This window comes from Vigna unguiculata, chromosome 8, assembly GCF_037176805.1.
Source record: "Vigna unguiculata cultivar grain cowpea cultivar isolate G323 ecotype 2 chromosome 8, ASM3717680v1, whole genome shotgun sequence".
Taxonomy (NCBI): Eukaryota; Viridiplantae; Streptophyta; class Magnoliopsida; order Fabales; family Fabaceae; genus Vigna; species Vigna unguiculata.
In genome coordinates this window covers 31,765,561-31,781,459 of record NC_140799.1, presented here as the reverse complement: position 1 = coordinate 31,781,459, position 15,899 = coordinate 31,765,561, and the positions used below count along the sequence as shown (strand labels likewise).

The window sequence follows — 15,899 nt, the reverse complement described above, 5'->3', positions numbered from 1 at the left end:
AAGACTGATTTCCTACTCCATTTCCGATCGAGTGAAAAAATTTAGCTTGAGCAAAAGTGGAGGTGAAAACAAATGCTGACTTCGTGTTATATTTTTGTTTGAACGAAACTAAAAAAAATAAAAATAAACATCATGAAGAAGGACCATACGTATTTTCAAAACTTTACCACAATCAATATAACAACTTGTAATTTTTATACAAGTTTAAACTGACCAAAAGTTTCACATATAGCTTGCATAAATAAATTCATAATAACTATAAGAAATTAAACATTCTCATAAAATGATTATCTTACATGACAAATAAAATTGATTTAAACGCAACTATTGTAAACAAAAACACGGTACTATTTTTGTAATTACAATACTATCAAAACATAAATAGTTTCATTGAACTTAAACTGACCAAAAGTACTATAATTTGCTCAAATATAACTTGCACTTCATTGGACACATAAATAAATTTATAATAATGATGAGAAATTAATTATTATCATAAAATAATCGTGTCACTACTACAAAATAATTATTTTACATTGACAAATAAAATTAGTTAAATACAACTGATGTAAACATAAGTGCGATGATATTTTTGTAATTACATATTATCAAAATATAACATGCTAAATCGAATTTAAGCTCTTAGTTCCATTACTCTCAAAAGAAAATTAAACATGTACAATAAAGACTTTGATCAACAATTTAAATATACTCTTATATTCTCTGACTAAGAGATTCATCTTAACCCAAAAACAAAACATGCGAACACTAAAATATAGGCATACAATAAATTAAAAATTAACTCAAGAGAAAAAAAACGAAAAATTTACTCCAAAAACGAGTTATGATTGGACATAAATATTCTACTTTCCATCAGGATCGCTAAAATGGATCCTAATGTAAGAAAAGATAAACAAATTTTTACTTTTTTTTAGAGAAAAGACAGAGGAAAAAGTAGTTTAAAGAGATTATATTCTTTATAAAATGAAATTTAAATTCTTATATTCTTTTATATATTTTTTCTATTCAAAAGCTTTTTAACTCGATTAATAAAATATTTATATTTTATCTTATTTAAAATGTTCCTGCTCTTAAAGAATGTAACTCACTCCTTACAACAAGATTCTTATGTTTTATAATACTTATAACAATATTCTTATTTTTTATTATTTTTAATATTTATAACAATATATATCAAGGTTCCTGCCTTTTATGTATAACTTTATTTTTAACTATATTTTAATATAGAAACTATCTACACACAAATTATTTATTTATTCAACATCATAACACATTACAAATCACATTATTATTTTTATTTTCATTATTTTTCATTTATGTGACCAAAACAACCTTTGTTTACACTCTTTTTTTTTTCACTTCTCTTTCATTTCTTCTATTTTTTATCTTCTCTACCAAACAAAGATTAAAAGGCATGCGTGAGTTTTAGTGGAGACTTTTTACTTTATTTTCTTTATCTATTTTTATACTCTTTTTTTTTACCTTTTTTCATTTTTAAATTAACACTTTTAATTTTTATTTATCACTTCTTTCTTTCTCGTTTACCAAATAAGCAATATGTTTAGTTTTTAAAAAATAGCTGAAGAGAGTGAATATAAGAAAATGAGAGTTTTTTCTTTTTAAGTAGAAGAAAGAAGGATGGATGTATTATAAATAATTTAGTGAAATAAAAAAAAAGCCAAACAGAAAATAATTATAACACAATTAATTATTATAGAGCATAAAATGCAAATACGATGTAAATTATGTTGGACACCAATATTTAATAATGGAAGCTTGATTAAAGTTTTTGAATTTAAGTTTTCCATTTTATAATAACAGCAACGAGAAATTATATTACTATTACAAGCAAGTAATATAGTAATATTTATTTATTTTTAAATTAAATAATTTTAACAAAGTTAATTTTTGTTATGAATTCATGATTGTCCATTAATTTGATACATTTACTGATATGATTCATTACTCTTTATGGTAAATATTTGTATTAACTAAGTTGATTTGTTTCCTTTATGGATTACATATTGTATCTATAAATAGGACTCTTCCTATGTCTATTATTCTTTCTTCTGCCTGTTATTCGCTTTATTTCATAACACGTTATCAGCACGATGCTCCAATTGAGGACTAGTGGAAGTTTTTTCTCTCCAAGGATAGTGCTCTGCGTGTCTCAATCCAGGCTCTTTCTAATCCTTTCTCAATTTATAATTTTACCTTATACTCTCCCTCTTGTGATAAGAATTGTTTGACCTTATCAATTTTCATCTCCGTCTTATTATTTATTTTTATTATGTCGATGATTATTATTAATATTATTATTTTGATGATGATGATTATTATTAATATTATTATTTTATGTGTTAGTTCTAAACACGCGAAACGTTGCAAAATTTGGATTTGTGACCCTTGATATTGTAAGGAAGAATTCCTTATATTGGATTTTAAATGTTGAAATACATTTAGATGCAATGGATAATTGGATACCATTAAATAAAGACATAAAGCATCTAAGCAACTAATTTGCTCATGCGACAAAAATATTGTGAAAAATGATTCACAAATATTATGAATTTATTTCATGCCTATGTATATGGCTGGCTGGACAAAGCAATAAAGCTTTTGATGAAAAATCATGAGATCCGCCTAATCTGCTCCATTCCCAGAAGTGAATGCAGCAATCAATATTATGAATTTATTTCATGCATTTGTATGGCTAAAAAAAGCAATGAGCTTTTGATAGAAAATCATGCAACCTGTCCAAATTGGTTCTGCTCCATTCCTAGAAGTGAATGTAGCAACATTTTATTTATATTTTCATGATCGTGATCGTGATCTTGATTATGGACATGGTTATAAAGAAATTTTCAAAGACACATTTTGTCACTAGAAGTAGCACAATAATGTGAAAAAGAAAGGAAAAGAAAAATGTGAAAATATTGACAAAAAGATGAAAGTATATATTATCATTACGGTGGTAAAGGCCATTTGAATTGTACTTATTGTACACCAAAGCATCTTACAAATAATGAGAATAACATAGAAACACACTTTGCTTATGAAGATGGTGATTCTGATTATGGCCATATGGATGCTACTCATCTTGATATTGTTATTTTCTTTGCTAAAGCAAATGGAAGCATTGATCACCTCATTGATTATGGGAGTGTTAAAAAAAAATCTCATATTGATATTTACATTTATATGAAAAACGAATGTTTGCACTAGTACCAAAAGATATGTGTCTTATTGATAGTGCAACAACTTATACAATTCTCAAGAGTAATAAATTTTTCTCTTGTTTGATAATGTGAGACATCGATGTTAGTATTATTTATAGTACTACAAATATATTTGAAGACTCTAGAAGAGCTATTATACTTCTACTAAGAAGTTGAATAGAAACTTATTAAGTTTCAATGATATTTGTCTAAATGGATATTAAATTGAGACAAACAATGAAAAAGATATGAAATATCTTTATATCTCTGTATGATTGAGTTGAAAAAGAAAGTGTATTGGAGAAATTATCAACATTCTCTTATAGTTTGTACTACAAGTTTATTAGTACAATTGAAATGCATGTCATGGTAAACCAGAAATTTACAAATCAAAATGATTGACTTATTTGACATGATCAGTTATTATGATGCGAAAAAAAAGAAGGTTGAAAAACTCATGTGGACACGTTTGAAGCGTGGTAGACCTATTGGTTCCAAAGAACTCTTGAATGAGAAAGTGAGTTAATATGCAAAATGACCTAATCGAAAAGGTTGAAATCCCAAAAGATTCTTTTGACATAATTAATGGTTCGGTTCCAAAAGAACCTCAAGTACCTGAAATGGTTGAAATGATGAGATCTCAATAAATTGTGTCATGAATCATAGAATATGGAACCAAAATAAAGTTAACATTGACGAAACTTTTACTTATAACATAGCGATGAATGTTATGAATGACAATGAGGATCAATAAGCAATGATCATTGAAGATTGTCGACGAAGAAAAAATTGGCCAAAATGAAAATATGCAAGGAAGCATAATTGTATTTGCTTACTGAACGAAAGGTTTTTGGACGTATAGTTCGCACACCTGAAGTTGTGAAACTTGTTGGGTACATATGGATTTTTGCACAAAAAATCAAATTAAAAATGATGAAATTGTTAGATACAAAGCATAATTGGTTGCTCAAGGTTATTCACAAAACCTTGTATTGATTAGTGAAAAAGCATGTTCACTAGTATTGGATGCAACAACATTGCAATATTCGATTATCTTAGTTGCACAACAAGGTTTGCATTTACATCTAATGGATGATATTACAACCTATTCGTACGGTTCTTTTGAGAATCATATTTATATGAAAATCCTTAAAGGATTTTATTTGCCCAACAAGACAAATTCTAAAGAGGGTTATTCAATAAAATTGAACATGCTCTTTTATTGATTAAAGCAAGGATGTGTGTGGTATAACCATCTTATTGAGTTCTTATTAAAATAAGGATATGGAAATGATCCTTTTTGTCCTTGTATTTATATGAAAATATTAGAAAATCAATTTTTCATAATTATTGTTTATGTAGATGACATAAACATCGTTGAAACTACTAATGAGCTCACAAGACAATTGAAAGAATTTGAGATGAATGATCTTTGAAGGGCAAAGTCTTGTTTGAAATTAGAAATTGAGTATTTAAATAAAAGTATTTTTATACATCAAGAGGCTTATATGATTAAGGTGCTTAAAATGTTCTAAATGGACAAGTCATGTCCATTTTGCACTCCAATAATTGTGAGGTCGTTAGATGTTGATAAAGACTCTTCTTAGACCTCAAGAAAATGATGAAAATCTTCTTGGTCTAGAAGCACCATATCTTAGTGTCATAGAAACACTAATGTATCTTACAAATTATACTCGATCCAATATTGCATTTGCTATAAATTTGTTAAGCAAGATATAGTTCTTCAACTACAAGAAGAAAATGGTTTGGAGTAAAACATATACTTTGTTACTTTAAGGGTACTACGAATATGAGCTTATTCCATCCAAATGATTCAGATTCAGACCAATGGGTTATGGATATGCATGTTATTTTACATATTCTTACAATGTCACAATGATTGATCACAAACAAGATGTTTGTTCACATGTGGTAGCACAATGGTTTCATGAAGGTATATGAAACAAACCATAGTAGCAACATCGTCTAATCATACAAATTACAAGGAAAGTTGTGAATATGTTTGGTTAAGGTTTATAATTCAACATGTGCAAGAAACTTGGGACTATCCCTAAGAAAGATGGAATCAACAACCATACATGAAGACAATAGTGTATTGTTCAATTGAAAGGATGATATAGATATCCAAAAATTCGTTCATCTGAAAATATGACAAGTCTATTTGTAAAGTTTTTGCCAAGAAAAACTTTTGAGCAAATGACTCACAAATTCGGACTCACCTTAATGATGTAAGTTTACGTGAGGGGGAGAAATAGAATATGTGATGAACAATATTGTATTAAAGAATACAGAATGTTGTACTCTTTTTCCTTCACTAGATTTTTTATCTCAAAGGATTTTTCCTAGTAAGGTTTTAACGAGGCACATTCTTTATCAATGGACACTCAAGGGGGAGTGTTATGAATTAATGATTGTCCATTGATTTGATACATTTACTGATATGATTCATTACTCTTTATGGTAAATATTTGTATTAACTAAGTTGATTTGTTTCCTTTATGGATTACATATTGTATCTATAAATAGGACTCTTCCTATCAATAATAATACACAGATGAGTTGTTTTCTATTGTTTCTTTCTCTTCTCTCTTATCTACTATTCTTTCTTCTCTCTGTTATTCGCTTTATTTCATAACAATTTTTAAATTATTGTCCATTTTATACTACCAGATGTGATTTAGTACTGGGTATTAGTTTTTTTAAAGAAAAAGATAATAGTACATTAATCAATATTCCATGATAAAACAAATTAGAAAATTCAAAATCAGAGTCAAATTGTGGAAATCAAAATATTATTTCCTGAATATTTTCACCTATTTCTTTATTCATTTCAATTTTTTACCAAACATACCCTTGAAATAGTCAACACACAAAATAAAAAGGCATTTAAACTTTGGAGAACTTATGTATTGATGGTTCGAAACCCATATAAACAAAATACTTGCCTAGGAATTATTTCGTTCCTGTCCTTGTTTTCCGAAGTATTGTTATTACTTTAATTGAAAGGATACGAAAGAAAGAGATAGAGAATATAAAACATCTGACAAAATATTAGTTTAGAATGAGAATATGTTTGTGCTGTCCAGCCGGTTGCCCCTTCCAAAAAAAAGAACATTAATTTAAAATTCTGGTGACACTTTAGTTCTTTGGGTACATAATTGGGTGAGTGATCTAGGTATATTATAATCTAGGTGAGTTGGTCAAATGAAAAAGTACATTACAGATGGTTTTTGTGAAGCTAAAACTGATTACAGCAAGGTGTCAATCCCTTAAAAAGTTGTTCTGACCGTACATATACAGGTCTAAACTTCCCAGAAATATTTTATTGTATAATTGTGCTGTGCCGACAAGTGAGTTGCATGAAATAGCAGAAACTTTTATGGACAAGTGGCCTATACTGGGGATTTTTCTAGAGGAAAGTGACATAACATTTACCATCTGCATTTTTCTGCAGCTTTTTGATTCAAATCACCTGTTTCTATTACGTGGATTTCTTCCCCGTTTATTCAATAATTTTTGTCACCGAATAGAAAGAGGTGATTTTAATCTTACCTTTTGTGCATGAGCCCATTTTCTTCTTCACTCTGATTACTGAATTCTGGAAAATTAGAGAGAATAAATGCAGACAATATCGCAGGCAATACCAGCCACTCTTCTTTTATCTGTTCGCCAAACAAATAAATTTTAAAACTGACACAAACTAGTGATGTTTAGGAGCAATTGAGATTAATCAAGAAGTGGAGGTTTTTCGCTAAAATACCTCCAGAAATCCGTATTCTAAATCCATCAAAGCCACTGCTTTTCCATAAGGATATTTTCGAGAGAATTTCACTGCTGTCATCAAGCATCTTTCTTCTCCATTTCCGTAGTTTCTAGTTTCATACTCCAATTTTCTCCCTGGAAAAATAACCACCTGCGAAAAATTGAGTGTTAAGATTAACAACATTGAACCTTAGAAGAATGCATCTCTAGCTCAAGCACCAAAGGAACTGAGTGAGATAAACTCAACATTCGGTAATAGATTAAAGAATATATAGAGAAAAATAAGGTTACATTCCGAGTGCCTGTGAGCTCAAAGAGCTCAAATAAACGTTTATCTTCATCACCGGTCTTCTTTATCTGTAACATCCAGTTAGAGTTCATCATAGACCACACTGTTCCTTTTAACTCGGCAAGAATATGGGTGTTACCAGATGCAGTCCGGCCAATCACTTTTTTATTGATACTACTCTTTGTGTTCTCAGTTGACAAGTTCCTATAGGCAAAAAGAACATGAGAAAATGGCAAGAAAAACCTATATTTGTTAATTATGATTTTTACGAGAAAACAGCAACAGAAAGCATCAAAACTAGTGTTTGACACTTTTTAGTATAGTGCGAGAAAAGCCCAGTTTTAATTGGTTCAACATTGTTAACTACTAAACAAATCAGCTCATGACATTCTAAATTCCAGAAGTAGTTTGACTTACCCTGTCTGGATGTTGATTATCTTATTGCGTGCTTCATTGACAACATTAATATTTGTCCAACATCCAATATTCTGGGACCTTCTCGGAAGTAGGAAGGACAAGTAACTTTTTTTTATTGGAAGCATAGAAACAAAGTGCAGATTATGCGGTGCTGTAACTGGAGGAGTTAAAGACAAACCTATGCGAATGCTAATAGGCTTTGACCAATTGACTGCACATGTCAAATCTAACCATTTTTCTATTGGCAGTTTAGATGCTACATTTTGCAAATCCTCCAAATTGATTGAAGTTTTTCCCAATACTTTGTCTAGCTTTAGGCCTCTAAAGTTAAAACTTGGGCGAGAAATGAGTTCAAGGAGTAACTCTCCATTACTCTCACATTGGAAAACAGCAACTTGTTTCCCTTGTGACTTTGAGGAAATGCTTAATTGCTTCTTGGTATTGAAAAGCAGATCTTCCTGTTTCTTGTTGAACGACACAAGTAGCTTGCCTTTGTGCCCGGATGGTAAGTTTCTCACGTCAACAATCTCAAGCATCACCTGAATAAGAACCATGAACCAAAAATGTTGCAACAGTTGATGCCCAAAAAACATCACAAGTTACACTTGTTAATGGAAGGGATCCTCTCCAGTGAAAAAAAAAAAAAACTTGAGATGGTCAAGTTTTTTATCTCACCATTTATTATTCTAAAATTATTCTAAACATCTACTTTCAATAAAAAAAATATTATTATGTTAATAAAATTATTGAAAGTCTAGGATCTCATGCAGTGATAAAGTAACTAAGTAGGATCCATTTCCCAATTGCTAGCGTCTTCTCACGTAACAAAGAATATAGAAGAATAAACATTGGAGGCTACCTGCACAAGCAGTTTCTGTGGAAGCTGCTGAATCAGACTTTGGTTCGTGTCATTGGATGGAGCTGAACAGTTGTGGTGAGTACCAACCATTTTATACTTATCAACAGTAAGAGGAGATGGGGGGTTACCCCTGTACATTGCTCCTGCTTTCCAGTATCTTGAACCAAATGTCTCTTCCCACTGTTTGGTGGTTTCAGAAAAGCCGACATCCAGCTTTTGGCCCTTGGTCCTATCAGAATCTGTGTCATCATGTTCTAATACTTTGCCCACAATTGCCACTAGATCGTTACAGTAAGACACGGGATGCAATTGGTGAGAGTGCCATATGAGGTCAATGTCATAAGTTGGAACACTGAAGCGGTTTATGTGTCTCTCTCTACTCCTCTTTATCAAATGCAGAAACCCCTTGTATCTGGCCACAGCTCCTTCAAGAAAAGTATCCACTTTCCAATAAGGCCTAGAAACCTGTCATTGAAGTTGGAGACCAATGGATAAGCATAAGCTGGTATTGCCTTTAGACATTTTATTCATTGAGTATTTTCAGTACATAATTTACCTGAATGCAAATCACCCTTACTTTCATTGAAGTGTTAGTCCAAAACTAATGTACTCTATTACATATACTTAGTAATCACTTTACCAATGAAATGTATGATCAACCAGTTAAAATAGCATCTGACACTGGCTTATTGCCTATACTACAATTTGAAGGTTTGGTAGGTATTAACAAGGCATGCCACTCCAATCTAAATTTCTTAATTACCTGATAGAAGAAAGTTGTCTGTCTTTTAACTGCTGAAATCAGATCATATTTCGTGGTACTTTGTTTGGCTTCCAAGAAATTTTCAGTAAAACCTTGTAATGAGTGATTGTTTAGACCAACAAGTTCATATGGCTCACTTGGATACATTGAATCCCAGACTTTCTCACTTTCCTCTCTGCTGGTTCCCTGAGTTGAAGATAGCACATTCGAATTGCCTAATATTCTCCCATAAAGTTCCATGCAGTCAGTTTTGTAACGCACCTGACACAAATGTTGAAAAAGGGTGATTCCACCAATACAACAATTCTTTCAGAAAACAAATCCACAAATAAAAAGAAAACTTATATGTGATTTTGGCTACAGTACTCAAGCTTACCGGATTAAGCCTATGACAGTGCCAAATCCATTCACAATCAAGAGGCACAACCAAAGGGTTTTCTGTCACAGGTGACTCGGTATGTTTGGCCAGTAAAGGAAGCCAACAATATTTATACCTAAAGACACGCACAAACACTAACGGTTAAAACACAATCTATTGAAATAAAAGGTGAATGAAATACAACACACGAAACATGCAGATTGCAGGCACTGACATAAATCATAGGATTTTGGTTACATGCCCATGGAAAACTTAGTAAAAGCACGAGTAATAAATACATCAAACAGTTCCTTACATTACTGAGTAATAATGAACTTAGGTATAAAGATACAGAAATATTAAACCATTAAAATGATAAAACATCAATTATTTAAATCTTCAGTTTTATAATTTTAGAATTAAAACAAGAGTGTAATCTATAGCATAATAACTATAAATATTTTAGTCTGTCAATTAATTAAAAACTACTATAATGACAAATTTTAAAATAATTATACAAAAGTCAACAGGTTTACCAGACAATAGAATCCATGAGTGAATGAAAATATACTTTTTTGTAAACTATAGGACCTTCTAATAAAACTTTAAAACTATTTTCAATTAACATTTTCTTTATATATATATATATATATATATATATATATATATATATATATATATATATATATATATATATATATATATATATATATATATATATATATATATATATATATATATATTATCTCAAACTGACAACCAAGATTAATATATGTTTATCAGATGTTTCCATCGATCTCGGTTCGTGTCAATTAACAGTAAAAACACCAATATAATTGTATGGTAGTAGTTTTAAGAATTAAACTAAACGAAAATTTTAGATACTAAATCTACGGATTCTTAAAGTTTCAGGAAGTAAAAATACCTGTAAACAGCTATGCGCAAAAGTGGGCCATCATCATAAAGACCACGATTTCTATCAACCTCTGCAAGAAACAGAAGCTGTTGTTTAGCCGTAGCAACGAGGTTTTCGCTTAGCACGATTTTCTGTGCTTCAGCCCACTCCAACTCTTGCTGTGTCTCCATGATAGTTGCTCAATTTCAACGTCAAACGCACAACAAAATGATCAATATAGCTATTTGAAGCTTTGAATCAACTTCGAAACGAAGGTTCCTTTCTTTTTCTGCCCTCAATCTTGAAGATTTTGAAAATTTTCCTTCTCATTCGGAACCGGTGACCCAGTTAGAGGGAAGAAAAATAAAACTCTGTTGAAACTTCACACGCTACGCGGATACTTTAGATTAGATTTTGAGAAGAAACCTGTGATTGAAACTTCGTTCATTCTGACTGAAAAAACTATTGACGTGGGTTTTATTTTGGGGTTTATGACTAATGTAATAATTTTTAGTGAGTTTAAAACTGTCTTCGCTAATTAATTTATAGACAAAATAATTAATTTTATTAATTTTAAAATTAAGCAAAATGTTAACTTGATATGCTTCTGAACATTGTAATCTATGTCTTTTCTTAAACAAAACTGTGTAGTGTGATCTCAGTTTAATCAATCTATAATTTTGTCAAAAAAATCTTAAAGTTTACTACAGTCTAAATTGTGATTAGTAACATTTTTTTAAGACTAGAGTATTTATAAATAATAAAGTTTAGAGATTAAATTAACCATGCATAAATAAATATATTTTGAATTTCTTGTTTTGAGAGACTATTATAACAATGTTTAAACGTTTAAGATTAAATAATAGTTTATCCTAAGATTTTGGTTTTAAATTGAATAAACTATCATTTTAGTTCTTGAATCATCTCTATCCTGAAAAAAATCATATCAATCTCTTCTGAATAATCTTAAATAATCACAACTGATCTCTAAAGTTGTAGAAATCATGTTATATAATTTCATCAGTTCAAGAATTATTTAAGAGCATGTACTTTAGTGACTAAAATAAATACTCTCTTTAATTTTACTAAAAAAACCCAAATTAAAAGCATTATTTGACCCTCATCCTGAGAATTATAACCTAAATGCTTCTTACCAATAGTTCGCAAGATATATTCATTTTAGGAGTTTTGAAAAACTATAAGTTAAAATGTGTTTACTTGTTTTTAGTTTTGAAAATAAATATAAATAATTTTTAAATTTATATTATAAATACTTTTGTATTTATTTTGTAGATAACTCTTTTATTAAAAATATTTTATTTTAGTTTAAAAGTAATTAATTTAAAATAAAAATTAAATGGATAAAATAATTAAATTTAGCAAAACAATTATTTTTAAAAATATAATTTTTTTATTAAAACATAAATTTGGAAATAGAAATATGATAAAACAGTTATTTTAATTTTAAAAAATATTTTTTTATGAAAAAAGAAAATTGGAAATAGCAATATGAAAAACAAAATTATATATATATATATATATATATATATATATATATATATATATATATATATATATATATATATATATATATATATATATCAGTTATCTAACAGAGAAGCTTAGGTTTATTCAAATTTTAATTTAATAAATTTAGTAATTTAAATTAAGTTTTTATATATTTAGTATTCAAAATTTTATATTTTTAATTAAATTTTGTTTATTTTTTGTATTATTTGGATAATACGATGATTATTCTATCTCATCGTTGTACTAACCTATTTGAGAAATGTCGATGTTATTAATATAAAATTATATTATAGTTAATATAAATTAACTATCTGATAATGGAGAAATATAACTTATAAGAAAAATACGAAGATTTTAGATTAATTATAATATAATTTTATATTAATAAAGTAATCTCACACCTTAAAATATATATATATATATATATATATATATATATATATATATATATATATATATATAAGTAAGACCATAAAATGATATAACAATAATATTAATACAAAAAATTAAATGATGAAAACTTGATTAAAAAATATTAAAATTTTGAATAATTAGATAAAAATTTTAATTTAAAATATTTGAATTTATCAAGAGTAAAACTCAATTAAATTAAAATTTTAATAATATTTATGTACGGTTAAATAAGATCAGATTAATTAAAAATTTATTAGTACTTATTGAACTGTATTGTGGTTAAATACGAAACAGATTCAAATTTAAAAATATAAATTTCTTAAAAAAATTACAAATAAATTCATTTTTAAATTTTATTTTTCTCCGTTCATTTTATTTTAAATACAAAAATTCATCGGTGATATTTTACTTTATTTTTAGTTTCTTTTCTTTCTCTGCTTTCTAATGTAACAATAAAGAGAGAAGGAACGAGAAAGTATCTTGATCACGCACTTCTCAAATTTACCTCTCATTGTTTAAAACGACATGCCTAATGACGGCAACGAGAACAATTATCTACACCTATATCATTATATATTATTCTATACGATACATAAATATATTTCTTATTTGAGTGTATTTTGTTTATTAATTTTTTAATTTTACATTAAGTATTGGTTTTAAGTGATTTTTTAAAAATTTAATTATTTTTTTAATTGATTTTTTTTATTTTAATCATGTCCTAAATTAAAATAATTTTTTATAATAAAAAAATTACTTACAAAATAACTAAAAATTATCTATAATAAATTATAAAAATTATTTTAATTTATTTTATAATTATAATAATAATAATTCAATTATTCTCTGTTATCATACAAAAAAGTGAACATGTATAATACATGTATTTTCACTATTATATATTATATAAAGGGAATAAATTTTTTTTATCCCCATTTAGTTGTATATTTTAATTTATTAATTTTATTCTTTAATAAAATAAGTTATACATTTTGTGATTAAATTATTATTTTCAAATATAATGTCTAACTTTTTTTATTAATTCTTCACTAAAAATGATATGAACATATACTTAAAAGAATTATATTATTTACAATTTAATTATTTAAATTAAAAATTGTGGATACATAAGCATGAGAACACATCTATTTTTTCCATTAAAAATAAAAATAAAAAAAATTATTTTATAAAGTAAATTTTAATTGTAACTCTAGTAGTTTGTATGAACAGGCATGCCTAGTCTAGACTGACCCCCTTAGGTTAGATATAAATTTTGATTTTTGACGCTCAATCCTCTTTAATCAGATGTAAATTTATGTCTGAATTTATGTTTGACCCCTACCTACTAGACGTAGATTTACGTTTGATCAAAGGGTGTCAAATGTAAAAATCAAATTTTACGCTTGACCTATAAGGGTTAGACTTAAATTTTGACAACTTATTACAAAAATACCATCGTGCATTTTTAAAGTTTGACATTCACTAATGAGATGTAAATCACTTGACTTAAATAAGTGATAACATTATTTTCTACCTTTTATTGATATTAAGTTTATCTGAATTGGTTGTGTGAACTTGCATCTTAGTTATTTGACTTGTCTTCCTAAGCCAAGATACCTCTTGCTTGAGGACAAGCACGATTTTAAGTATGGAGGAGTTTAATAACGTTATTTTCTATCTTTTATTAATATTAAGTTTTGTGGATAAAATTAACTTCACCATAACTTTTATTTTGTTTAATCATCAAGTCTATCTTGATTTTGCATTGTTTTGTATTTTAGTTGTTTTATGCTTGTTTACCTCTAATCTATATTTTAAGTGTGTGAAATAAGTCAATAGGAAATAATTATGGTGGAGAAAAAACAAGTTGGAACTCAAAGGAGCATGATTGGAAAAAAAAGAATGATCTTTAGACAAATACCCACATCGGAGGGCACTAGAATCGCGCTCAACACTGCAAACATGGAGAAATGACTCACCTATAAGTATATACTGCCTTGGATCACCCTCGGAAGGCCAAAAAACCACCATCGGGCGCCAAGTTGACTCGTTGGGCGAGTTGGTGACTCGTTGGGTGAGTTGGTGACTCGCTAGCCGAAAATGATAACCCATAATTGCAACATTCAAGTCGTTGGACGAAAATATGGCTTACCCAGCGAATTACAAGTCAAAGAGCATCAATTTTAGGCCTTGCAAGGCGAGAATATCAACCCTAATACGCGAATATGGTTATTTAATCATGTTTCTATGAGATTCTTAGGTATTCCTCCTTTTTCACGAATAGAAACACCTTGTGTGCTTGGGAGAGGCTCTTGGAGGCTTTTAGAGGTGTTGGGAAACTCTCCCTTCTCCTTCTTGGGTCTCTTTCTTCATCTATGGAGATTTTACCCCTTTTGGGTTGGAGAGGATGATGGGCTACAAAATTGGAAGCAGAGATGCGAATGAGAGGCACAATTGGAGCATAAAGTAGTTGTCAAGAACCTTGGGAGATGGATTACTTCTACTTGATTTCAACTTCTTCTCTATTCTTCAATTTTGTAAAAATCCAGGTTCTCCACCATGGAGAACAATTTCTATTTGTTGATATTAGATGTAAAATACTGAATTTTTGTGTAGAATTGTGTTGTTAATATATATATATATATATATATATATATATATATATATATATATATATATATATATATATGCTTTTCCAGTTCAAGTCAATGTTTGTTTTCTATTTTTTATGCTTGACGTGAATTTTTCCCGTGCTTAATTTATGATTTTTGAGGTGTTGAGAAATATTATTAGAATATAGATTTGAAATTGAATATCTAATGGATGTTTGTATCTACGAATAGAACTTGGTTTATTAGTAATCTTAGACTTTTGAAACTAATGCATGATTTCATTTGTTGAAAATTCAAAAGATTGAAACTTGATGAGAAATCGTAGGCTTAAAGGCTCTAGGAATAAAATTTGAGTATTCTCGTGAGTTGATTTTAACATGAATATGGGATTGAGATAATTTAGAATGCAAGAAAATGAAGTGGTTGAAGTCTAATCTTGAAAAATTATAAATACACTATGTTAATTTCTTGTTGCACACCAATTGTAAATACACTAGGGTTCGTGGGTTTTACTTGGTTAGGCTTTAGTTCAGTTGGTCTAATTACCTATTAATTAGGATGAGTTGATTAATCTTGGATTTACCTTATTTGGGGTGATTATACTGATTTGGTAAACTAGTATGATCGGAGTACATGTTGTCTTACAGAGTCAACATGTACTCGACTGGGTCGTGCACTACAAAGAGAATTTCCTGACTGTGTGATTCCACTAGCCCCATACCGTGTACTCAAGGGATGTC

At 28.6% G+C, this 15,899-nt stretch overlaps 1 protein-coding gene across 2 annotated transcripts; it reads right to left on the bottom strand.

The window, feature by feature from the left end:
- Positions 1 to 6,290: 6,290 nt before the first annotated feature.
- LOC114193037 (glycine-rich domain-containing protein 1-like) lies at positions 6,291 to 11,077 on the bottom strand. Of its 2 annotated transcripts, none has more exons than XM_028082729.2 (8): positions 10,634 to 11,073; positions 9,727 to 9,844; positions 9,351 to 9,611; positions 8,588 to 9,052; positions 7,729 to 8,267; positions 7,314 to 7,515; positions 7,021 to 7,173; positions 6,291 to 6,922 (listed from the first exon to the last, which is right to left on the bottom strand). In XM_028082729.2, the coding sequence occupies exons 1-8, from the start codon at positions 10,792 to 10,794 to the stop codon at positions 6,809 to 6,811; spliced, it is 2,013 nt and encodes a 670-aa protein (XP_027938530.1). In that variant the 5' UTR covers positions 10,795 to 11,073; the 3' UTR covers positions 6,291 to 6,808. The 2 variants fall into 2 exon arrangements, with proteins under 2 accessions (XP_027938530.1, XP_027938531.1); XM_028082730.2 differs by lacking the exon at positions 6,291 to 6,922 and having other exon boundaries at positions 7,314 to 7,379; positions 7,451 to 7,515; positions 10,634 to 11,077.
- Between the last annotated feature and the right edge of the window lie 4,822 nt (positions 11,078 to 15,899).

Coding starts and splice junctions, on each gene's coding strand:
- LOC114193037 (XM_028082729.2), bottom strand. CDS start 10,794: ATGGAGACACAGCAAGAGTTGGAGTGGGCTGAAGCACAGAAAATCGTG. Junction 7,174..7,313: donor AGCTCACAGGCACTCGGAAT/GTAACCTTATTT, acceptor AATTTTTCGCAG/GTGGTTATTTTTCCAGGGAG. Junction 6,923..7,020: donor TAGAATACGGATTTCTGGAG/GTATTTTAGCGA, acceptor TTTGGCGAACAG/ATAAAAGAAGAGTGGCTGGT.